The sequence below is a fragment of the Mastacembelus armatus genome, chromosome 1 (assembly GCF_900324485.2).
Source record: "Mastacembelus armatus chromosome 1, fMasArm1.2, whole genome shotgun sequence".
In the NCBI taxonomy this organism is placed as follows: domain Eukaryota; kingdom Metazoa; phylum Chordata; class Actinopteri; order Synbranchiformes; family Mastacembelidae; genus Mastacembelus; species Mastacembelus armatus.
In genome coordinates this window covers 6,974,936-7,001,500 of record NC_046633.1, presented here as the reverse complement: position 1 = coordinate 7,001,500, position 26,565 = coordinate 6,974,936, and the positions used below count along the sequence as shown (strand labels likewise).

The window sequence follows — 26,565 nt, the reverse complement described above, 5'->3', positions numbered from 1 at the left end:
ACTTCAGGTCTCAGAGATCAAGTAGAAGATGAAAATTACCCTGCCATGAGCCTAGATGATGACATTATCAGTAATCTAGTTCCCACACATCAATCACGCAAAACCAGCCACGCATGAGAGAACCGAAAAAGCAGCTATTTGAAAAGAAAATTAGTCAAAACCTGTCAAGTGCCATATGTTAAACTGTCATACTATCAGCCACATCTCACAGAGTAACATGAACATCTTAAAAATTCCATTTGAACAAAGCATGAAGCTACCTGGTGGCAACATTTTGCAATCTGCTGCATGTCACAGTTGCAATTATAATCCTATCCCAATAAGACAATGGCATTTGCTTTAATTAGGTTTTCTGCAGAGCTATTATAGGTTACATACAGCCAGTGTAATGAAAGACATGCTTATGTAGGATGGGGTTTATCTCAGGATGTGGAGTACCACAGGTTTATCGGATTACTGTGAAACTGGCCAGCCCATATGTTTCATTTGGGTAAACTGGAGGTACGTACTGAATATACAAGTAACTGCTGAAGGAACGGTTCTGTTTTGTATTGTATCGAGAAGAAATTATTTATTAATACATCACTATTACCAACACATCATCAATATCAAACTTCAGATAGGACTGACCTTGTACAGATAACACCACAAACTATGCATACACGCACTCTTATGCACATCTGTACGTGTTCTTGAAAATTTTCTTATCATAAAACCCCAAAGAGATGCAGAGACTCCAGTCAGGCTTTGTCTTTTTTGTGCTTAATAATAAAACTGTTGTTTTTCAGCAGACTATTTTAATTACAGGTCTCTGTTGACAAACCCTAATTATCTCCAACAAAGAGTAATATCTGAGATACACTCAGGAAACCTCTCATGGTACATATCGTTCTGAGAGCCACAGAAGTACAACTAAGGTTGTTTTTTTTTTTTTTTTGAAAAGCATCTGACTATTGCAGTTCACAGAATTTAAAATCATTTTGTAGCCTAAGGCCACATGGATTAACCCAGAAGAACAACACCTCAGGTCAGCTCAGCTCACAGTGACAAAACAAAACTGTAAATGTAATTTAGGCTACCACAGCACTGCAGAGCCTCAGACAAGAGGACATCAGGAGAAGTGACTACATTGGAGGGGTGTGGGCTGAGGGAAAGCATAAAGGCAAAAAGAGGAGGGGGGGCATACACTTATTCAAACAACAGCTCCATCTAGTGGTCAGCACAGGTAAAATCAAAAAGAAATCTGAGGATATTCTTGTCTTCTGGGGAGCTGTGTGAGATTTTGTGTTGTGGGTATTTTCCTAATCTAATTAAGTTCTATAATGAAAACTGTAACAATAATTTGCAGTAGTAAGAGGGTTTACTGGTTGTTTATAGCTTTGCATTATAAACCTTTGGCATAGTCATTGAATGGAGTTTGCTCACTTGTCCAGGGAGCATTTTAGTTGTTATCAAATGACCCACCTAGTTATATGCATGAGCATCCCTTGGCAAATTAGACCTGAAATAAAACTTTAAAAAGTACAACTTCAACAACAAACCCACATTAATTACAGCCTTTCTTAGGAACTTTACTGACTCTTTCTTCAGATCACTCAGAGCTCAGAGGACTTTCTTGCACACACAGCATGTTTAAGATCTATTCACAGAGATTTTCAGTGATGTTCATGTCAGGGGACTGTGGGGGCCATTCCTAAAGCTTCAGCTTGTGATTCTTGAAGTAGCTCACTATGGATTTGGAGTTTTCACTGGATCACTGTCCCTTTTCTTTAAGTCAACCCCTTTTTTGCTTCCAGTTCCTTGTGCGGCTTCATCTTTCCTATGCCTTATTTATTATTCAGACCCTCCTTTGCTTATAGCTCATGGTTAGTTCTGTTTCTAAACTTACCACAAGTTTAACTAATAGAATTTCTCATTAGCTGGCAATGACCATTCTTCATTCTGTTTTTTTAAATAAGTAATAAGCAACCCGAGAATCAACATTTAGTTTAATATTTATATTTGTGTTTCCTTCACTTGATAAAACAAAATGTGTTTGGCTAAACTTTATAGAGGACGAAATAAACTGACATGTATTGCTTTCCTTAAATAGTGAAGTAGCTCAAATGTAAAGTTTTCATATTTAAAGTTTATTACTGAGCTAAAAGAATTTAGAAAACGCAGTTAGCTCAACAATGGCAGCTGAACATGTGAAACGACGCCGCCTGACAGACGCAGGTTGTCTCTCATGTTCTATCAGCTTTTATCAATGCTAACGTCTCTAACGTCGACGCCATTCACCTCAATGAGCTTTAAATTAGCACCAAAAAAACTTACCACTCTTTGGACACATTTCAATTTTTCTTTGGTGACTTTTCTGCATCAAGGACACGAAATACTCAGACTGCGGTGTCACGCAGCTAATCCAAGGCCTCTCTGCTCCTTTGCACGTCAATTAAAGATGCAGGCCGGACATGACAGGAAGCTGGTTTACCACCAGCCATAAAACAAGACATGGAAAGTCCTTGCATTACAATATTAAGGTTTATAGATAGACAGATGTAATTATCTGAAGATACTGCCATATTTAATTCTCTTAAGACAAAAAGCTGTAAATTGCAGCTGGATGACTGCCACTGCATGTAAATATCACAGTGTTGCTTCATCCTTGGTAACTATATTTACAAGCTGTAACTGGTCAAAGCATCTCGAAGTTTCTTGGAAAACTATTTATTCAAGTATTCATTAAAAATACTGAAACTTCAGAGCTTGGAAACCTGTACTTGTATAAAGCTCCCAATTGTGAATGAAAAAAAACAAACAAAAAAACCTCCACATGCATAGCAAAGAATATTAATGGGTATTTTACTTCATATTCTATTCCTTTTGATTTCTTAATTTTAATGGAAATCATAGGTTGAAGGAAGACCACACATGCATACCATGTTGGATTTTATTTAGTCCACTTTTAAAATGTACATTTTCTGTTGAGATTCATTAAAAAAGATAAAGCATTATCAGCTTTGCAGTCTATGTCACGAAGAGACTGCAGTAAGGAAAAAGTGAAGTTCCATGAAGATGACTTAGTAGGCACATTTTCAATTGATACGTGTTAATCTAATTGATGGCGAAACATGAACAGCGATGATTTTATCATGTGGTAGAACATGCTTGGAACTTCTGAATAAAAGTTCACAGGTTAGTAAAGTACAGATCTATGCAAACAAAGACTTTTTTTCACTGTCTATAAAAGACGTATCAAGTTGACCACATGAGGCAGTCGTTTTCCCAAAACTGTACGCTAGTTCAATTTGAAATAAATTAAACCTAAGAGAGAGAAATGAAGAAAATAAATGACTTGTGAAACTAATTGACCAGCGCTTGTAAAACTAAGCATTTTAACAGACTTTAGAAAATGTTCCTCCATATGAATTAAGAATACTGAGCTAAAAGTGGACACAACATCCACCTGATGAAATACATTGAGAAATAAATTACAAATGGATAATTGTATTAGTATGCATTTGTAGAGTACCTGATTTTCTCTCTCTCTAGCCTAAGTTTGATACCTTTGCATAACTTATAGAAAACCTGTCACGTTCTTTTAAAAACTCACAGTAATTCATTCATTAATCACAAGTCCTGATACCACCTAAGATAGGCACAGGATTCTACCCTGCAGAATCCACATGCCTTCAAGTCAAACATGCTAGATATTCCATACAAATAAAGGGCACTTCTCCTGTTTATATACATAACACTTTTGTACAGTCTTTGCACTTCCATTACAACAGATTGAAGCATATCCACTTACAGAGTAAATGGAAATTGAATCATTGTCAGTGGATTAAACCTGTGAATCCAAAGCTTAAACTGAGCAATTGGTTAAATGTAAATTGAACAAGTTCACCTGCCTAATAAAACTCTATGGAATTATGGTTTGAAGTTTGCCTAAGACACAGATCAGTTTCAGTTATCCATTATGACTATCCACTATGAAAAACAGTAAAAATCACATGTGAACAGTGCCAATGAAAAACCCTTCTGCTGAAACAGGACAAACTGAAAAATCAGCACTGTTAACCAGCTATGCTAACTAGTAGTGTTGCATTGTTATCAGCTGATTTCACTTACACTCCAAAACAACATCATCAAACATCATTATAATTTAAAGAAATGTTAACTCTGGATCAGCCCATAGGCCACTGGAAAGTGAAAAACAGAAAAAAAATAACCCAATATAGGAGGCAGTGAATGTTCAACGTTCATGGGTCTACTGAAATCAAACCTCAAAGACAATTCCATCCATTCCACCTGCATTCAAACTGCATACAGCTTATTCCTGGCCAACACCATTTCCTACGACTGTACACACAGTGCTGTCCTAGGCCTGACAGCAGTGTAAACTAAAGACAGTTAAGTGACTATGAAGCTCCACTGGCCTTTACATACTAAGGATGTCACTGAGGTGGAACATGACAGGTGGGCTGTCCCAAAGCGCAAACCAGAGCCTACACTAGTGTAAAAGACCCAAAGGTTTGGGCATTTGCAGGGTTGGTTGGCAGGCTGGACAACAGGGTCACTTGGGTCCTTTGGAAGGAGTATCTGTCTCTGTGGAGTGGCGGCCATCACTCCATGCCTCCCGGGTGCTCTTAAGAGCCTGTGTCCGTTGCTGGTCCACAACCACATAGTCAACACGCTCATCTGATGCTGCCATAGCAGTTCCATTGCTTTTCAGCTGGAGAAAGAAAGAAAAAAAAAGACGGAAGCTCAGTGATAAGATCATTTTTCTAATTGTGTGTGTTGAAGTAGCTCAAGCAAATTCCTTCCTACCTTCCTAGGTGGGGTAGATTTGCCAGGGTCAAGATCCAAATCCAGGTACTCCACCTGTTTGTCTCCCTTTGGTTTAACCATGGGGCTGCTCCCACCATCTGCAGTCATGGGCGCAACAAGCTTCATGTTCTACATAAGCCAGGAAAGGATGCTTTTATTGACAGAAGAGGAAGACTGAAGTAGTGTCATTGTTAAACAGAGCTCATAATCAAATAAACTCCTGTTGTCACAATAACCCAAATTTCCTTGCAAAGTTTGCAAGAGATTTGATATTTGATTTACCAAAGAGCATTTTCTGAAAGCCCAAATTTGATTCAGGACCAATCTTTACATCCTGGTACAGATATTTCTGGACTGAAACATTTAAAGGACGAAATAGAAAGGACTATGACAGAAAGGTAATGCATATGTACAGTACCCAACAAATTAAGAGTTCTTGTTGTCAAAATGGTGCAAATAGTGAATTATGGAGCTAATAACTAAAGCTGACCATTTTTTCGTTGAAAGATTAGATTTGTTTTCTCAGTGAAGAAGGTTTGCATCCAGCTGGTCCCATTTTTAACAGAAACCAGAATGGCACAATTTCTTAAACTGTTCTCTTTCATGCCCTGATGTGCCATTTTTACAAATACAGTCAATAAAAATACCAAAATGCCAACACCACAGCTACTACTACTTACTTGATATATTAAAAACAAATTAATAAAACAAGAACCCAGGATCTTTACATCATTTCATTCAAATTCTTAAAGGGTTGCTATGATTGTTCACATTGTAGAGTTGAATATGTATATATTTGAATATCAAAAATCAGTAGTTCTGCAACACTGCTTTGTGTTTTCCTCTTTTCCTTTTTGTCATAATCTGGTATTGTGACAACATGGTGAACCTAGAGGTAGTGTTAATTTTAAACTACAAGTTGGGTGAAGTTATTAGATCTATGATGGTGGCACAACTACAATATACTAAGTGTACAGAAAGTGAGGGCATAAAATTTCTCAAAATCACTGCAATCTGTGTATCAAAACTGATTCTAGTTGGTGCTCAGGGGGTTATACTGCTCCCCAGTATAACAATAAACAACAATAACAGTACTACTGTGTACTATTGTAGGGACTTGCTGAATTGCTGATCTAAAGACAAAACCAGAAACTGGTAACCACCGATGTTCTGACAGGGCATGCCATGCATGTCTAACCTGGCAACCCTGCTCACCTCTTCTATGATGTCAAGTTCCTCCACCTCCCTCTTTACAGGGGTGATGGGGACAGTGCAGTAGAAGGACTCCTCTCTACACAGTAAGAAGGAAGTAGTTGCAAAGGGGGAAAAAAGAGAACAGCAGATGATCAAGACCAAAATGCAGGGAAAAGAAAATGGATTAGGCCAGAGCCTGGAGAAGCAAGATAAATGAGAAACTAGGGAGAAAGAAATTAATAGTGATAAACAGAAACAGGTAGAAAAAAGTAAATAGCAAGAAAAAGACAGAAAACAGTACATCTAATACCCATACTGTAAAAGAAAATATCCCTATGGACAGAAAACATATCCAATCAGTGTTTAGCTTGAGGTGCCCGGTCTTCAGTTTGATTTAAAAAAATTGAAGTTACTAAATAAGCCATTTCAGCAGCATTACTGAGTGAAAGACATCAACTTTATTCTATTTCATTCATTAATGAAAAGGGACCTTTGGAACTACAGTAAGGGTACTGATTTGACAAAAACAAGAAAAAACAATGCAATACCTGAAAAGCAAAAGAACAAAAACTCAAAGTAAAAAAACAAAACAAAAAAGAAAATAGAGTAGAAGGACCAGAGGAAGCTGCAAAGAAAAGAGTTGGAGTGGCGAGGAGTCCGTCTGCAGCAATCAGTAATTTGTCCACATTAATGTATGGCTTAGGGAGAGGAGCAATGACTGGAAATGGGATTTAAATACTTTGTGTACAACTTTTACACCTTAGCATTCCAGGTTGCAAGGTGTTCAATCCTAAAACTTTGCCTGCTTCATAAAAAATGTTCTGCTGTATTTGTGGTGCATCATCTGTGAAAACTGTTATTGTAAAATTTATATGAATTACATAAAACAGATTCAGCAAACCACACACAAAATATATCACAAAAATTCAAATTAGAAATATGTCACATTTTTTTGTAGCTTTAATTATTAAAGTAATCATGCAACTTCTTATATTAGAGGACAGTTGTGTGTTACATACTGGTTGTTCATCTGTGGACATATTAGAGACCATGGCTACATAATTCTCATCACAGTCCTCGGAGTCAGTGCTGGAGGCCGTGCTATGCACTGACGGGGGTCTCGCTGGCATAGGAAACCTAGAGAGACTGAGCAGCATTCACAATGTTTACACAACGACTTCTAGGCAAACAGTCTCTGGCGAGAAAAAAATATAATGCAGACGTAATAGCCACAGCAATAAACCACTGCAGCCAGCAAAGTCCCTGCAGCACTAAGCACAAAAATAGACCTCATCCCAGATAAGTCAACAAACTGCATTCAGTTTAATGTAGCTCTCCCCGAGACCTGTTTGTATGTGGAATACTACTTTCAAAATGACTACAGTAATGCATGAAGTGTTAGCACCTAATTCTTTAGTTAATTGTATCCACTACCAAAAGGGCATGTTTACACCAAATACCCCTACAATAAAAAACTAAACTCTCATCTGCATTTTGAGTTGGTAATATAAAGAACATGCAGGACACTGCACTCCATTTACATAACAATTTCAACAGCTTTAGTCACTAGATGAAGTGCAGGAATTTATTTTCATTGTCCTGTGCCTTGTGACTCCACTCTTTCTAATAAGTGAGGCAAAGTGCCTCTTCCAAGACAGCAACCTTACCTGACTTCAAACTAAAAATATAAACTCCATAGGAAAGCAGAGTAGTGTGAACATGCCCTTAGTTAGGAAAATGTAGAATTGTGAAATAGGCTGCTGAACATTTTAGATACTTACTCCCTAGCAAATGACCGTGTGACAGGCGAGCGGACCGGCGTACAGGGCTCCTCCCATTCTGGCAGTGGTTTGATTTCTAGTGGAGCAGGTTTTCCTAAGGCAAGGTAGGTATACCTGTCAGTTACTGCTTTAGACTCACATTTGAGGATGAAAATCAAGACTGGAACTCCAAAATTAACTGACATGTAAACAACACAAACATGGCTCTTTATTTGAAGTTATTTAGTTATTATAAACAAAATTCCTTAGTAATGCTGATGATATAAAAATCAATTTGTTTTAATTTTAAATGCCATTTGCAATGCAACTCTCAAGTTTCATCAGCTATTAAAACATAATTTGAACCAATCTGTCCCTTTTTCTATACTATTTACTGGTTTTAATTTTAATTTTTGACTTTTAACTTGTCTTTTATTTCTGTAAAGGACTTTGAATTATTCTGTGTATGAACTGTGCTGGCCCTGCGATGGACTGGTGACCTGTCCAGGGTGTACCTCGGTCTTTCACTCAAAGGGAGCTGGGACAGGCTCCAGCAGATCCACATGACCCATGTTAGGAATAAGTGGGTATAGATGATGGATGGATAAATGCTATAAAAAATAAAGTTGCCTTGCCTTTTAAAAAAGACAATAGGCTTAATGTACAATGCAGAATAGTGTGCAATGTAAGAACTTACATACTATTAGAGTCTAATATGGCAGTTTACTATTGATGTTTTCCATAAAAACTCATTATCCAAGGCATCTGTCACAGGAGCCAGACTAAAACATTATAAACTTAATGCATAAGATCATTTGATGTACTGTCAGTATAGCCTGTATGTACAGAAGAATGAGAGTGCATATGGTCATTTATGTGAGGCTTTCTTTCATTAGATGATATCATTATTCAATTTCCTGAAGAGCTATCTAGTACCTTCCAGAGCCATGTGAGTGTTTTTATGACAATAATCCTGTGGCTGCTATATCTGAATGCCAAGATGTGAAATGGCAAACAGGCACAAAAAGAAATATTTGGGAAGAGAAATGTTAGTAACTTAGCGCTTCAGGTTGACTGCATATTAAGTAGACACATCAGAATGAGGGGATATTTAGGTAAAGTGGTACTAAAGGTTTATTTTTAAAGGCATGTTGTGACTATTCATAAGCTCTAAAACTGTAACAAGTACAATCCACCATGCATGATATGAACACTCATTCACCCCCGCTGATTTTTAAATCATAAGACTGGATTAATGCGGCAGCTTTGACACGCATGTCATAGTTTTTAAACCATTTCAGGGAGCTCTGGATGGATGTGCTCATCACAAATACTTAACTGATTCTGATTTGCTCACTGTTAATGTCAGAACCAATAGGCTTGAGAAATGAAAAACCACACACTACAGCACTTCCAACATGCAAAGGGAAGTGGCGTTTGCACAGGTTAAAGAATGGAAAGTTTTCAGATACACAATGGCAGTTCAGTGTGGAGTACCTACCCTTGCGTCGTCCCCTTGGGAATTCACCTACGGTTTGAGAGTCAGTTCGCTCTAAACCGACACCTTTTGCTCTTATTATTTTAGGACTCTGACCTGATTGGTGAAAGAAGACTTTGCTTATTACAAAATTTTTGGTGATCACAACAATTAAACCCTACTGTAACAACTGCTCTGCCATGCAAAGCAAAAGACGAGACTTTGCTTAAACTACACCCTCCTGTACGCCCAATCACCTTTTTGTGCAGCACAGTTATCAAGAGGATGATTGTCATGACAACAGCAGACCCATATTGCCCAATATGCACCTCACTCCATGCACCACCGCTTCCCACACAAAGACTGACATCACAGCTGTGCATGCACGATGAGCTGTGTATAAGCAGTGAAAGTACACTAAGAAATCATGTCATGTTGAGAAGAGCACAGATAAATAAGCAGAAAAGAGTAACTTACTGATGAGGCACATAGCTCCTTTTACATTAACACAATGATCATAACATTGTTACAACAGTGCCAACAAGAGAAAAAATCTTAATGTGCCACAATCTCAAACTAAGAAAATTGATTCACATTCAGTGCTGATGAATCAAAAGCTGTTGCTGCCCTTGACCACAGATCTCAAAGCTTTCACAACATATGGCTGGGACAGCCAAAGCAAAGGGCACCGGAGATGAACACAGCTGGTAGTGAGTTCAATTAGTTCAGCGTATAGATAGATTTTGCATGGCAAATAAAAAATGTATAGCATTCTAGAAGAAATGAAACAAGCATATGACATTGTACTTATTTCTAAAATGTATGGTAGTATCCACAAATTGGAATTTAAATAAAGAGTTTAAAGAACAAATGTCTCTTATCGATGCTTCTAAACACTATGTTACTATTTGATGTTGACTTCTCGTCAGTTTCAGTTTGAATATTGTAGTTATAATATATAATGTCAACTGCCAAAAAAATTGTCCATATTTTGAATTCCTATGCTGGAGACTGAGGTCCAAATACACAAGCAGGCTGTGTTTTCTGCTGGTAGCAGTGGGATTGAGAATTGGATCTGCACTATATTAACAACAATGCATAGATTTTTATATAGTACTATTCAATTTGTGGTGAATAAAGATAGTAAAATGAACAAAGTGAATCAGAAGAACAGGGCAGGTCATTGGGATATTAACAAAAACAAAAAAAATGACAGGGCCAAAACTATAAAATGGGCAATATTTTTTACTGTAATAATTTTATGGAAAGCAAATTTTTATTCTGCACTGAAAGGGTCAATAGCTATAGGCCTAGGCAGGAAATCCATGTTTCTCTCCCATATGCTCTACATATGTGAGAGTACTCCACTGTAGGGTCACCTGTGCCAAAATAATCATAAGTATTCAGGACTGAATGTACATCCAAGTTTCAAGGCCGCAAGACATGATTTTTTGAAACTTGAGTAATGCCCTAAAAATGGTTGGAGTGCAAAATATATGAGCCAGATGGATTTTAAAAAATAATAATTTTAGAAATTTTAGTTATGGGAGTCCTGAGATGACACATGCCAAATTTGGAAAAGGCTAGCTCAAAGGTCACAGAATAAAAGGTCGTGTATAGGAGGGAACCCTCCCATAAAACTCCATAACATGCCCTATTTTTTTTAGTGACAGCAGCCCTGCCTTATGGTTTGCCTACATGATGACTCCCTGCATCTATATCATTCTTCAGCTTTCTTTCTTTGGCCATTACTCAGCCTTTCAATCTGCCCAGATTGTAATTCCCCTTGCTATTAGGTCTTTCATCAAAGAGCTCCATTCAGATGAAGGAACAAAGGGGATGGAGGTGACCACTCCAGGCTTCGGTCACTCCATGGCACAGGGATCAGCCCCCTCCAAAACGGTCTACAGGGTCTCTTGAGCTCAGAACAAAAGTGCTTTTGACAAGGAGCTAACTGTGCTCAATGTAAGACAATACAGCAGGCACTAAACTAATTCATCAAGACGAGAAAAAAAGCTGATCAAGGACAGGCAGGAAGATGGCAGTATTTAATAAACCTGACAAACTAAGGGAGACAAAATGTTTCTACATTAGTAGCAGCAACTACAGTATGATGAAAAAGACATTGCCCTGAGTATGGTTGGAAATAAAGACATTTTATACAGATGTCTTTATGATCATGAGCCAGCACTGTGAGAATAGCAGGTGAGTGTGAGACAAAGCATGGTCAGTTGTTGCATTAGTAAATACTGAGCATACAAAAGCAAGATAAGTGCAATACTAAATGACATCATATATAAACCCTATAGCTTGAAAATGATGAATCTACAGAGTATTTATGATACCTACTATCCTCTCACCTTTGCGATCAGGTTTGAGATTTCGATCCACAGGTGGGGGCTGGCAGTCACTGAGCATTGGCCTGCGAGGAGGGGTCTTGGGACTGGAGCGGAATCCCATGTGGGCAGGTGGGGGGACCTGCTTTCCCAGAGAGGAGAATTCCATGGTGCTTGGAGTCATGGGAACATAGTTTGGTTCGTGCATTGGCTCTGGCAAACTGCTTGAGTGATGATGTGATGGAGAATTGGCACTCATGGGTACATAGTTCTGGTCTACTTCTTCTGTAGATTGGCTACCCACTGGCATCATTCCTTTGTTTTTCTGGGAGTCACAAGCCATACATACAATATTAATGTTTGACATATTAAATAGTTGGTGACTAACTTTATTAATAGTTACTGTGCATCATAGGTGTTTTTGTTTCTGGCTGGAAAATGCTTTAGGCAAACGCACAGAAAATGTTAAAAGGCTGTGGGGACAGACATTAAGCATTAAGTAAGAGAGCCTACTAATAGTATAGCATATTGATAATGTTTTTTTGATACAACCAAGAAAATAATATGCTGTCAAAAAATAAGAACTGCAGGTAACCTTTAGGAGTAGCAGGTAACACAAGCTGGCTACCAACTGCACAGCTAGCCTCAGTGAATAAACAATCTAACTGAAAGCAAAGCTGCAAGCCAAAACAAGATTTAGCTGAATTGCACATTCTGTTCAGCACAGAAGTGAAACAGAATCCAACAAGTAAAGTGAAGTAATTAACAACTGCCAACATAAACATCAGAGTAGCTGAATATTATTCTTTAGTGTTTGTTTAGCTATAGCAGTGTAATAAAACACTACTGTATCTAGTACTATCTGCTATCATACCTGGAGGCTAATGTTCCCAACTGTTTCATTGGATTCCTCCCTGTCAGACAAACCTAAAGCTACTATTTTGATCACCTGCAATATTGTTAGCAAAATGTTAGCTAATAATTTTTATTTTATACAAAATGCATTTTTATTATTTATGTTTTTTTGCATAAAGCACTGGGTGCATGTTTTGGTAAGGTGTTTAATATAAAGCGCATATGTTCAACATTATCAAACCATCCATAGTCACCACATGAAAGTCTGATAAGCAAAGCAGAGTTCAACAAGATTGCAAGATTATCAGACAGTGAGCTTTGGAAAAACTTACAAAGTAGCTGTTAAAACTTTCATTGAAGTCAAAGGAGCAACTTCTGTCAGACGGGAATGGTCTAGGAATGTCATAGCAATCCTGGGATCCAAAATCTGTAAAAAAAAAAAAAAAACAAAAAAAAAAACAAATTACCACATACATACATAACAGTAGTTTAAATTATTAATTATTAGTAGTTATTGTTTCTGTAGAACACATCATGTAATTTTACACCAGACCCTTTTAAGCCAATCACTGCCATAACACAATCCAAATGATATGTATATATATAAAGATTAATTCATTCAGTGGAATAGAGCTTTGCAACTCTACTGTGAGGCACATTATCATTGTTTTTTGCATCCTGATTAGACACTGATGCACTTACTAATGCATTTCACTTACAGCCACAAGAACCACAGCAGTGCTAGAAAAGGCTTGTGTGACAAATGAGCATGTCAGTTGAGGAAGACTAAGTGGGGGAAGACCATGACAGAAAATAATTAAAATGAGATGGCATTTCTTTACTGTAACTTCCTTAAAAAAAAGAAAAAATAGTTCCAAATGGATAAGATAAAATTCCATTATTACAGTTGAACAAATTAAATTTAGTTGTTAGTTGGGTTGTCTTATTTCAGTTCCTCTTACATTTTTGGAAACCCTGCACTTTTCATCAGTCATCAAGATGCAGAGTAGGGACAAACCTTCAAACCAGTCTCATGTTGGGAGATATATTCAACACTGCTGTAATTCCATTGATATTCAACATTGCTGTAATTCCATTGAGTGGAAAATATGAATTATGATACCCCTGGGATATTCACTATTTGTGAAAATGTACAGTTTAACAAGTGTTTGACTACTGAGACTGACTAGTGAGTTTGTCCAGATGTACTACACTCTTGGTTATCTTAAACACTTTGGGGAACTTGCTATTAAAACTCATGAAATGACATTTGTCACCACAAGAGGGAGGAGTATGTGGAAGAATATACTGTATTCATTCTTACACCACAGGTTTCTCTCTTCCTGGCTGAAGGTTTTGCTCTGTTTTAAGCAGTTCTACAAGGCATGTTGACAAATGATATAAGATTGATGCTATAAAGGACATTTTTTTTATCACATTTCTTTCATTTGCCAATTTTACTCAAATGTCTTTATATAAAGGCATGTCTCATCTAGTCAGTGGAACCAAGTTTTGTTTGGATAAACAATGTGATAAACAATGTGACGATAGCACACTGTAATTAACAACTGTTAAGTCCAGTATTTGTCCAACTAAGAAAGCTCTACTGCTAACAACCCAAAAATATGTGGTGTTTCTGTGACAACACAAAGCAAGTTTTGAAATGTTAGAACCGAGTATTATAGAAGACACATATGATTGGAATTCATGTGCAAACCACTGGCAAGACCCTTTAAAGTCAACACTGCTAACTGTCAAGACCCTAAAGACATCTGCAGAGAACTGACTGCACTGTGTTCAGGTCTAATAAATTTTTGACAATTTGACTGGATTGCAAACAGAACAAAAGACTAAAGGTGAAAAGAGGGATTGCATCTGGAAGAAAACATGCCAAGAGCTCCACTGATGCCTCTTATCATGCATCAGAAGGTAAAAGGGTACGGAATGAAATAAAGTTTGTGCTAAAGCCTTATAAGGCCATTTATAATGTTTCTAGTTTCTGAAAAATATCACTGTACATAAAGGAAAAAAATTTTAAACAGGAAGTGGTTTTGTGAATGCGCGTAACTGATTAAACATTTTAGATTATATTATTTAAGATGTTACTTTTCATGCTCAGTTCCTAGTGTAGGAAATCTTTACTCCAAAATGCAAAAAAAGAGGGAAAAAAAACTCCACAACACAAACCTTTGCGGAGGCGTGAACAGTCCACAGTGCCAATAGTGTTGCTGCGTAAAGCCTTATTCCCAGCACTAGTTGGCACACAGTAGTTTCCATCAGTTTCTGAAGCTGACCGGGGCACACAATAGGTGTCCGTAGGGGAACGCTCAGCAGGGGGTGGTGGGGGTCCTGAACTGAGCGAAGGCTTGGGTGGCCTGGGAGGGGGGAGTACATCTCCCCCACCCTCTGAGCCTCCTACCCCTGTTGAGGACGACAATGTGCGGGGAACTTGGTAGGTACAGTTTGCGCCAGGTGTAGGCGGGATATCATAACTGATGGACAGGTTGCGCATTTGTGTCTCCATTGAGGGCTTCCGTGATGGTGTGTTAAAGACGTAAAGCTCAGAGGCATCTGCACTGTCTGCATGTGCTGGAGGCGAGGAGGCTGACTTGGGGAGCAGCACAGTGTCCTGGGAGTAACTGCGGGGGAGGTGATAAAGGCCACTGTCAGTTGAGAGCGAGGCACCACGTGAGGGAGGCGAGTCATAGATGGAAGAGGCGGAGGCAGGGGCTGGGTGTTGCGGGAAGAAGCCGTTGTGCAAGGTGAGTTTAGCTGAGGAGGTGGAGGACGTAGGTGTGCGGTGAGAGGGGAGGTTGTCATTCAGGTCTGTCTCTGAAGAGGTAGACTTGGAACACTCAGCATGGGCTCTAAGAAGAGAACACATATATACACCAGAGAATTAAACATCCACAAAGAAACATGTTGATTTAGAGAAGTTAAGAAATCCACACAGTAATGGTGAGCCTTCACAGCACTGTTTGCAAGCCATAGTTAGTAACCTAAAGTTATATTCAGACACCTAATATCAAATGGTCTTGCCATATTAGCATATCTATATGGGTCACTTGAAAGACTGAGGTATTAGATGGGAAATTTCTGAACATCCAGTCAACGACAATCAATAGTACAACTCCGTCTGTTTTGACCTATTAGGAGTGCTAGTTGCTGAAGACCTCAAAGTCAGCAGTAATATTCTACAGAAGCCATGTAAACATAGGCAGAATGTATGAAGTGTTCACTGGAGTCTTGATTCCTTTATCTACACATGTGTAGCACACCACACAAGCAGGCAGTTCCAGTGGGATGGCTGGCCACTCACAGACTAGCCTGTGGAGGAAGAGTCTTGCTCTCACACTCCTCCAGGAGCAAATACTCCTGGTCTCCCTCCAATGGAGACTGAAGCTGCACTGAGCTACACACACGACATCGCAGAGACATAGACAAGAAGGATGAAGTGTACAAAAAGAATAAATAGGCTGTTATTATGTATAGAGAGAAGCTTACATCACAGTATAGCACTCCAACACATGGAATATGAAAACTTAAACATACAATATACATGGCTTACCTGTTGGGTTCAGGCTTTTTGCTCTCACAGTTAAGCAGCCACAGGTAATCCTGGGGCTCTTCTGTACTGGACTGAGAGTCCAGGTGGCGCACACTGACTGGCTGGTACGGAGGAGGCACACTGGAGATCACTCCTGCCGCTGGTCCAACAATGTTACCCAGTGCTGGGTGTGGAGGGGTGTCCACCACCAGGCCTCCAATGACTGACTGGTGAGCAGCTTTCGCTGCCTCTGAAGAAGAGAAATGAGAAGGCTGGAGTTAACTCCTGTCAAGACTCCTGTTTTTTCTGTTACTTCTTTTGGTTTATCAACTCATGTGTGCCTCAATCACTAAAGGGTCAAAAACAATAAAGGGTTTTGTACTGCTGATTACAGAGGAGATGGGTCAGTGCCACTAAATTAATGATTGCCTCCACTAACAACATAATTAATAAATACACTTATATGAAATTAAACTGTAACCTCCAAGGGAAAAAAGGTGGTGCCATTTTGTATAACAAAGGCCATATGAAGCATGACTGACATTTTATTTTTTAGTCTGTATTCTAGTGATTAAACTGATCTCAAAAGGTGATAGGTCACCAAGATCTGTCAGACTCACAACAGCCAATATTAATAAATAGGAAACACAAAGCACAAATTACATTATCAGCATGTCAACATTCGCATTATGTAAAGCACCGGGTTGATGTTACTTTGAAGTTAGATATTCACTGGCTGGACTTCTTACTTTTGCTGATTAGAATCCTAATGTTGAAAATTAACCACACTGGGTAATTTTGCATTTTTTTAAGTGGCTTTAATTTCTAAACTTAAAATGACAAAATCAAGTCTTAAAAGAGTAACTCGAGATGCAAGCCGTTTCCTAGCAACCCAGTTCCAATATCACAGTCTATAGTCACCAGTAGCATTCTTTATAAGGTCCAAACTTAAACAGCTGATGTGTGTAGGCTCACTCCAGTAACTCCAAAAACTAGAGGAGAGATCTCAGGTCTCTTTAGAAACAGCTCCCCATACTCTGTTTATTAAACTCAACTATGCCTGCAGCTAAAGCATCGGGTGCCTCTTCTCAACTTATCCAGTAAGTCACAACAACATAATAACCTGACTTCCTACATGGGCTGATTTCCCAGAGGAAATTAAACCTTTTCAAATACAGTATACTGTCCGGCTTGAGAAACGTGATATGTCTGATGTACATGTGACAAAATTCCCTCAATAACACTGGCACTGACAGCTGATATTAAGTTTAGTCTCACTCTAATTACTGCTATGAATTTAGACAAAAACAAAATCAAAAGTATTTTCATCACTTTTCATGTCCAACACGTACAACACAAAACCCATTTAAAAGCTTCATTTGCTGCAAACAGTCCAAATACTGTGTTTGCCTTCAGAATCCCACACGCTCTTTCTCAGACAGCATTTTCTCAAGGGCTCTGCTTTGTCACATTGTGTTTTCAAATATCAGAGTACTTTTCAAACCCTTCTGCTCGAGCTGATTGTTGTAGTGCACTAAAGCCAAGATGGTTAATGAGTATGCCGGATAAAATACATCAATGCCTTCATTTTACATTTTTCTACTTTTTTCTCCTTTTTTGCAGTTCTCCTCCCACTTCTTATCACTGCCATGCCTTCATCTAAAGCAAGCTCTCTCATCTTTTAAAAGTAAAATTCTCTCCTCATTGTGCATTATTTGCTCCTCTCAACTCTTTTGCTATCGTCTGTTTCCCCCACGTTTGTTGAAGCTTTAAGTGCTGATTCATACAGGAATAAGGAAAATCCCCTGTACTCATACTCATCCGTACCTCCTACACTGTCTCTCAGAGCCCTCGTTCCTCAGCCCTCCCAATGTTCTCTCTACTAATATCTGTCCAACCATGAAGCACTCTAGCATGGCCACACACAACAGAAGAGTGGGAGTTGGGACTCACATGCAAAGAAGTGCAAGCAAGTGCAAAAAGGAGAGCCAAGGACATTGCTTTGTATAAAGAACTGTGAGGAAGGCTATCTGCAAGGACTTTTGTCTTTACACCCAGTTTCTCCTTGAATAGTTTTACTCTTTGTACATCAGGGCTTTAACAGCCAGTTCTAATAATTCTGTAGCAGTCGTGCCATGAATGTTGTTATCATGGTTGCTCTATGTACACTGTGTACCTGCGATGGAAGCATAGCCACAATACTATGGTGAAGATGGCCTTGGAGCAGCATAATCAGTGACTCAGTTCCCAGGTTTAAAAAGTACATTCTTCTAAAAGAATCTTAGTATCGTGATATATCACAGTGAATTTGTGCAACATTTATGCCAGTTCTAATAAAACTAAAATGGTTACACATTAAGATGAGGAAAGGGAGAAATCATAGAAGACCAATGCTGAGATGTAAATAGTGCAGCTTGTAATGAGGCTTAGAGACAGAAACAGAGGGGGGAACAGGCGTATTCAAATGAGAGAGAATAAAAACCAGATAAGAGGGAAAGGACGAAAGAGGGGCTGTAAGACCAACAGGCACACAATGCTTTGATTATCAAGTACTGGGAACAAGAGTAATGTGAGCCTCAACACAACACATGGATCAACACAGTGGTCATTAGACCTTGGCTGAGAACTATGCTGAATAGTGGCCTTCTGGTGCATTTAGCTGGCTCACCTAACTCTGTCAGACAGAAAGAGGCAGCTATTTGAGAGGCACAACAGTCATAAGACCAATCACATGTACAGTAATTAGTGTGTGAGCTAATAGTGTATTGCTCAATATTGGCAATACAGTATATTTGTTTACTGTGGTTAGATCAAGATCAAGATTAATAATTAATAACGCATAAAAAAATTATAGTGTCCATGTAATGTGACCAAAACTACTCTGATGTTTTTAACTGTGAAGTAAGTTTTCTTATTTACATATAGTGCTGGTTGCTATCAGTTTCAATTCTTACCATCATCAGTGGGGTTAAAACCACAGATGTCACAGATGCAGCGAACCCACTTATTCATCTCTTCTTCAGTATCAGCCACCAGGTAGAAGACCCGGTCAATGGTCTTTATGTCGAATATGAAGCTGTGCTCCAAGTCCTTCTTGTTGAACGTCAACCCAGCATCCACCTAAGGGAGCAATCAAGAGCGCTTAGCCTAATGTAGTATCAGTGAAGAAAAGTGGATGCCTGAATATTTATAGCTAGACAAAGAAAACTTCCTGAATATAAAACTTGCACCTCAAAATTACTAAGATGTAAAAACGTAATCTTAGTTTGTGCTCCTATGTACCAATCATTATATTCAAGCCATTTTTTTTCACTTCAACAAATACATTAAACATTTTTAAAATTTCTTCAGTGGCATGAATTTTCAAACAACCCGGCAGATTTTTCAAGTTTAACCAGTTTGTGAAAGGTCTTGATTTTATTTATTAGGAAATTATGAAGTATGCTGAATTGTATAACTTCAGTCAATTGCATGTCCAATCACTTTGTACTGCATAGAATTATACTGTGTTGAATAAGATCATGTTAAATCACACTATGATTGGGGTATGAATGCTTAATGGATCACATCACTCACAGTGTATCAAGATATGAATCGTATCTGCCTTCCACCAACATTAGTTTGCAGACTAGTTGTAATGAGAAGACATACCTGCTCACACAAGTTGAGATCAATCACACGGATGGGCTTCTTGGCATGGTCATTCTTGTAGTACTCCAAAACGTCTGGGTCGCCCGTCAGACGACCACTGCGAAGAACAAACCACCGTTTCTTCCATGCCTGCAGGGCGAGCACAAAATCAAGGCCAAAGGTTATATGTGTGTTCTTACAATGACTGCTCCATTCCCATCTGACCACAGACTGGTCAAACGGTTACATTTTCCAGTTTAGCCAGTGTGTCTAGGAAGCATTCCATCTCTGTGTGCATTCTCCACTAGCTGTACTGCCCTCAACGAATAATAGTGAGAGCCAGAGGGAAGAGGCTTGCAACCAGAAATATGTGTCTGGTATAACCAGAACAAAAGCCACATAGTTTGGTCTAGCACCCTGATTGTGGTGAATAACTAAATCTATAAAGAGAAACAGGCAATTAGGTCTTTTCTTTTAAATGGGATGTGTTGTATTGTGAGAAAATGGCACCATAAAGCAAACATGAGTTTAGGCCTAGCAGACAGGGAAAGATGATATAAGCAGATAAATAAATAGAGTTTAATAAGAAAATCTGTATCCAAAAGTACAGTAAGTACAACTGAAGAGTGAAACCACTTGCATCTCCTCTAATCTGGGATAATTTATTGTACCAGTAATGCCACTGTAATTCCACATTCAAAGAATCTATCCAGCTGTTATTCATTTAAATGCAGAGTCAAAGGGGTCACAAAGTCTTCATTTTGCTGAGTCATGGCTGTCAGGCTGAACATTTTGTTTGGGGCTAAAAATAACTCACCACAAAATACTAGAAAGACTTGTCTGAGTGATCACAAAAATATGTTGAAAAGACACAATCAGGGATTTATCCAAAATGTTTTACTTCCTCCTATTACCTATGGAGAGGTAAATATGTAGGCACACGTAGTTTCACGAATCAAATAGCGTAGCACTAAAATCTGAACACCAAAATGAGAAGATCAATTGAATACCCCAAACTTTGGCAGTACTGTTTGAAATACGAGTCTGAGATGACAAAACCCAGCAGACAAACAACCACCACAGAGATCAGACAGATCAGGAAGCATACCAACAGAGTGTGAGGAATGCAAACTAAAGCTTTAACGTTGTTGTTCCGGGCTAAGATTTTGACCGTATTAACAATGCCATGGTCTTTTTTTTTTTTCTATCCCTTTGCTGTTTTTCCATCCACAGGGTGTCCTTTGTTAGTCAGCCAAGCACTAGACTGAGACAGCATGTGGAGCATGAGATCTTTCCCTCCACAAACAGGATAGAGAAAGAAGCAGCCCTGAAAAGCCTCTGGATTTTCATCTACAGGCACACTGACATACAAGAATCACATGGCCAAAAATATTAAATAACACACACGCATACACTCACTCACACACACACACACACACACACACACACACACACCCTCACACACACACACACACACACACACACACAAAGAGTTTCATACAGAGTAAACACACCATTCACATCCCATTCAAACACTGCACATGCACACACATGCATCACATTTCTCACACTGTAGTTTAAAAGGCCTGCATTATATAATCACAAACACACCCACAAAATCCAGATGAGATTTAGACCTATTAAACCTGCATCCTTTGAAGCCGCCCCATTTGAATACCAATTTTAAATGAAAAAGCTAGTAGTGAATACACTGATATGTGTGTGTTGCGTTGGTCAGACAAAGACAGTGGGTGTGGAGAGGGAACCTCTCTTTTTGGTACATGACAAAGCAAACGTGGGTCAAGTTACCCTGTGGGGAACAGAAGGACCAAGAGCTTAGGTTACAGCGAGGCCAGGCCCGCCCAGGGTGAGAGTGTTGACAACTGTGTAAGTTGGACATACTTAAGACAGAGGCGAGTATGACCTGTTTAACAGAATGAAGGAAATGTAATGTTCCTTTTAAAGCAAATCAGAAAACAGGGAGAGAGAGTGTAGATCCAAAAACTTTTTTTTAGCTGATGAAACAAAACTGGAGCTGAAATCACATTTTGTAATGATAGCCAATAACTTTAATAGAAATGTTTTCTGTGTAAAGTTAAAACGACAGAGCAGACCAGGGAATATGTAGAGTATTCATAAACACATTTCATCTTCTCCACAATTAAAACTCCAAAACTGCCCAAAGAAGGGCACTTAATCACACATAACACTCTGAGATGACAAAAACTGTGCCACTACAAAGAAGCTCTAAAACAAATGCTGTATGAAAAACATTCTGAATCTTGTACAGCATGAAAGTTTAACACTTGTATTAACCATATAAGTTATCCATAAAGGAAGCTGAAAAGAATGTTTAAACATATCAGACAAAAGGAAGACAGAAGCTAAATTTGTAAAATGAACACACAAAACACAAAACATGCCAAAATAATCAAAAGGATAATGGAAAGGAGGATGTATAAACAGCTGTCCATTCATGGAAGAGAGTCAAAATTTAACCAGCTATAGAAGAAAGAATAAGGTATATTAATAAACTGAAAAATGTATCCAAACCCACATAAATAACTAAGAAAAAAAAAAAATTCAAACCTTGAAATAATGCTAGTGTCAGAGGTCGATATTAGTTTAAAGCAGTGGTTTGTAATTCAAAGAGCTGCAGCCCCAAAGAGAATTTGCAACCACTACAACATTACCATGGTTTCTACTACTAGTTCTAGGATGACAAGCTGTGTGCTAGCTGGAACATCTCTCCCCCATCTGTGGACTTTCACATAGCTTTCCTCATGCACAATTATATACACTTGCACTTGTTCCTACCACCAATTTGTACCACCAATTCAGCTACAGACGCGAACATAAATAAGCACTTACAGATTAATAAACAACTACCCACGATAACAGACAACATAACACAATTCTCTATTTTGCTTATAGCTAGGCTCCATCACACTGACAGCACATGCACACATAACCTGAGAATCACAACTGCATTTACGTGCACACAAAACAAGTGGAAGAAATTAGATTAAGGAAAGAAATATGAGAATACATTTACATGCACACCACATTAACCTCTTTCTATAAATTCCAGTAGTATTTAGCAGTCTAATTTATCTCCACCTCCTACCATATTTCTGAACCAGTGCTGGCCAATTTAAAGTGTAATAGTCTGAATGTTCCTTTTTCTATTTTTATAAGAGCATTTGGACTGGCAGCACAGTAGGAGAACAAGGACCTGTAGAGAGACAATACAGTTTTTCTCATAATGTGCAAATGTGTGTGAATTTAAAACTCTACAGTTCATCTGAAGCAACTGACTCACATAGACTAGGTTTATTTGTGCTTCATCTGTAGCTTGAATTAACTTATATTGGATACAAGGATGTGCTGCAAGGGTAAGTTAACATCTTACCCTTCATCCCTCTGAACTCCCACCACAGCAATATTTTTACTCTAAGAAAGAAGTCATGCATGCACACTCTTTTCAAAGAGTGTTGGAAACCAGGTTAAGAGACCAACAAATCAGAAATAATTTCTCTAGGCTAGATTAGGTACACTGGGGTTACTTGTTTATATGGTCTTACAAAACAAACCAAAACAAGCAAAAACTAATAATAAGAATTTGAAATATAATATATAAATCACACACAAAAATCTATTTACTGTGACTTTAGGGGTGTAAATACACTTGATATAAATATCAGACACACCAAACAACAATGGAATACTTTGAACCCAACGTCACCACCACATATTGGAACAGTATGAATAGATGATCAGCCTCTGGTGAGTTGTCCATTACTACATACCTCAGGTCATGAAGAACATAATGAAACCCCTAGTCCAACCTTTTGCTTTGTATATTCCATTGGAGACATGGTTATGCTGAATTAAGGACTAAATCCCAAATGGTCCAGATTAAGTACAGATTGCAGTACTTAATGCCTCCTCCATTCTGGTCTTCTTTAATACACCAACATATTCTGAACCATTCAGCTCACTCAACAGCCTACAGAGCACTTTAACTTGCTGGAGTCTAGTGTTTGCTGCCCCAGGGTTGGGAATGGGACAGCATGGGACGATACTGAACTGAGATGGGGAGGGCTCCCATGGCATGGCAGCTGTCCCCTCCAGCCCCTCTCCATCCCCCTCCCCCTTTCTCCCAGCACCCTAGTGTCTTCTGATAGGGTGAGACACAGGAAAAACACCCTCTATTCGCCCACCCAGGTCCTACAGCCTATGAGGGCCAGACAGAGAGGGCATTGAGGGTCTAACTAAGATCATGATGGAGGGAAGAGAGGGTGGGAGGGATGGGAGGAGATGCCAACTTAGTGGAGTCACACTGCCATCAGAGGCCTCCTGGCCTATCATCACTAGAGCTTGACAAAGGCAAAAGTTGGGGACAGAAGTAGGTAAACTACTGAAAGGGAGAAAATATGCCAGTCAGGCAGTTTGATGTATTTCCAGCAAAAGACTAATGAAGAAAGAGAAAGACAGAGCTGATAGATTAGCTGCAACAACCTGTGCAGCTACAAGAGGTGAAAACAATATTATGACACACACTACGAACTTCTACAAATCTGTACTTTATTGACACTGATACTGCTAATTCGCAAATTTATGGAAATGGGAGAAAAAAACAAATAAGCTGTCCTAAAACAACCATTTTTTGCTATTGCTGTGCTATCAGTCTTTTCATTTGTCTATCAGAAAAAACGAGTGAAAAACGTGTAATGAATAAATGGGTGAAAATTACTTATTCTAACCATTCCTTTACGACACTGACTGGCATAAAGAGAGCCATTACCTCCAATGTTATCCATCCATACACAAACCAATCGTACCTGTTAAAGCTGATTCGGTTTTGTTTGTGCAGCACTTCAGTGTCTTTTCCTTTGCAAGTTATAGAGCATGAAAGAAGCCACATCATTCTCTTATCAGACATTGGATTGAACACTGAGGCCCTGTGTGGTACTAAAATTCATCCTAGGGGATGTAATGACACAATATGGCACCACTATGTAAAAAAATGGCAAGACTCAAAAATGTGGTAAAATTTGTTAATAAAACAAATACACTTTGTGACCAGTCTCCCACTACAGGAGCTTGATCTAACTCATTTGTTTGAATATATGAATGCCATTCAAGCTCCACCAACTCCAGTGTTACTGTGCTTAAAAGGCTAATTGTGCTTCATGGGTTAGATGGCTTAATGCAGCCTAAAAAGTCTTTAAGTACACTAATTGCTAATGCAAATGTATTATTGTCATAGGCTGTTAAGCTGCATTCTAAATCCAATCAAACTCATCTTCTATATTTCTAATGGTAATACAGAAGCCTTGTCCTTTCATGACATGAACATGGGCATGCTGTTTTGATGACAATAACATTGTCATTGACAGTATATGAAATGTGAGTATTTTGTGTTTCAGTGGATGTGCCCCCTTTGAACATTAAATCCAATGGACCAAAGATGATTGTAGGACATTTTAAAGGACACTATGGGTTGTAAACACTTCATGTTGCTCACTCTCACTGTGAAAAAACAAAAGGCATCAAAATATATATTGCATTTTTCACACAACACAAAGTGAACTATTATCTTAACTTGACAAAACCATAACTGAAGGGGCACATTAGAAGAGCACTGTGTGAGCCAGTGATGGGTATCAATTCTAGTGTATGATTGATATATGTACTCTTTATAAGCACTAAGGACCTGACTTGGCCATGGGTCAAGGAAAAGAGAAACTGGCACACAGAGGAGCCCGTTTTCTGTGCTAAGTCTGATTACTAATTGATTTCTTTAAATCCACACAGCGACAATGCTTTAACAACAGTGTTTCAAAATCACAAAAAGAGGCCATGCACTTAAATACCTTGGAGAATGTACATTTAATCTGAGACATGATGTTTACCATTTTAGTGGTGTGCTATTAGGCGCTACTTAGAAAGCTGAATTCTCCCCATTTAGGTGATAGCATTAGCTTAGCTCGCAGACTGAAGGCATAGATAGCACTTAGCAGCATGCGAGTGGCTGAGCCATCTGTCCCGTCTGAGTGGGCTGTGGGTAAATGACCTGCACCCCAGCTGCACTGACTCATCCTGACTAGGACAGCTTCTCTGTTTGTTCCTCAGAAAAATACAGCACAACAGATAGAACGAGGGAGAGATAGGCTACAAGACAAGCACAGGGTGAAGACGAGAGAGAGAAGGTCAAGATTTTCTGTGATAACAGATGAAATTAGTATGTGCTCTCATTTTATCTGCCAGAAATCACTGCAACATTCTGTGGCCACACAGACAGCAAACCACCTTTTATGGTCAGTGGATATGATATGTGAATAAGGATATATATATATATATATATATATATATATATATATATATATATTTTTTTTTTTTTTTTTAAAACAACCTTCCCTGTATTGGCTTTACTTTCACAGTGTATCTCTCCCAAGCAGGAAATTAAACATATAACAGTGTGTTAATGTGTGTGAGTTCTTCATGACGGTCTCATTAGAAGGAATAAGGACATCTAGAGTGAGATGAGAAAAATGTAAATGAAGCATCAGGTGCTGTAATCTTATTCAGCGATCATGTAAAAAAATATAGATGAAATGCCACAGGGCATTTGAATTTCATTTGATTTACTGCAATAGCTTCAGGCTACAATGTGAAAATAGTGTAAACATTTTCACCCGAACAAATGTTTGTTTGAAATCATAACTTTTGTCTTTTTGGCAAAGGGCAATTTCTACACAAATCAGCCTAGATTAGAAAGAATTCTCCCCACCTCTCACTTCGTACCGTCAGCGGCAGGCAATCATGTTGTGTTTGAACAATATAGAGGGCTCAGGGGAGGAAAGATCAAAAGATGAACTTCATAACGTGCATTTGACATTTTCAATTATTTGGACAAATACCTGAATATTAAGTGACTCTATCTGCTGA

At 38.6% G+C, this 26,565-nt stretch overlaps 1 protein-coding gene across 8 annotated transcripts in view; it reads right to left on the bottom strand.

Moving 5' to 3' along the window:
- Positions 1–2,916: 2,916 nt before the first annotated feature.
- The window catches only part of gab1 (GRB2-associated binding protein 1), a 48,673-nt gene continuing 25,024 nt past the window's right edge, over positions 2,917–26,565 (bottom strand). For 4 of the 8 annotated variants that reach the window (XM_026304463.1, XM_026304464.1, XM_026304471.1 and 1 more), the window contains 12 exons: positions 19,633–19,761; positions 18,936–19,101; positions 16,003–16,231; positions 15,754–15,846; positions 14,622–15,301; positions 12,767–12,861; positions 11,604–11,904; positions 9,268–9,360; positions 7,788–7,881; positions 7,026–7,152; positions 4,813–4,941; positions 2,917–4,717 (listed from right to left, as the gene is read on the bottom strand). In XM_026304463.1, coding sequence (XP_026160248.1) covers positions 4,559–4,717; positions 4,813–4,941; positions 7,026–7,152; positions 7,788–7,881; positions 9,268–9,360; positions 11,604–11,904; positions 12,767–12,861; positions 14,622–15,301; positions 15,754–15,846; positions 16,003–16,231; positions 18,936–19,101; positions 19,633–19,761 — 2,295 coding nt within the window. In that variant the 3' untranslated portion in view covers positions 2,917–4,558. Of the gene's footprint in view, positions 4,718–4,812; positions 4,942–6,027; positions 6,104–7,025; positions 7,153–7,787; positions 7,882–9,267; positions 9,361–11,603; positions 11,905–12,766; positions 12,862–14,621; positions 15,302–15,753; positions 15,847–16,002; positions 16,232–18,935; positions 19,102–19,632; positions 19,762–26,565 lie in introns of all 8 variants that reach the window. The other 4 variants (XM_026304465.1, XM_026304467.1, XM_026304466.1 and 1 more) reach the window with 4 other exon arrangements.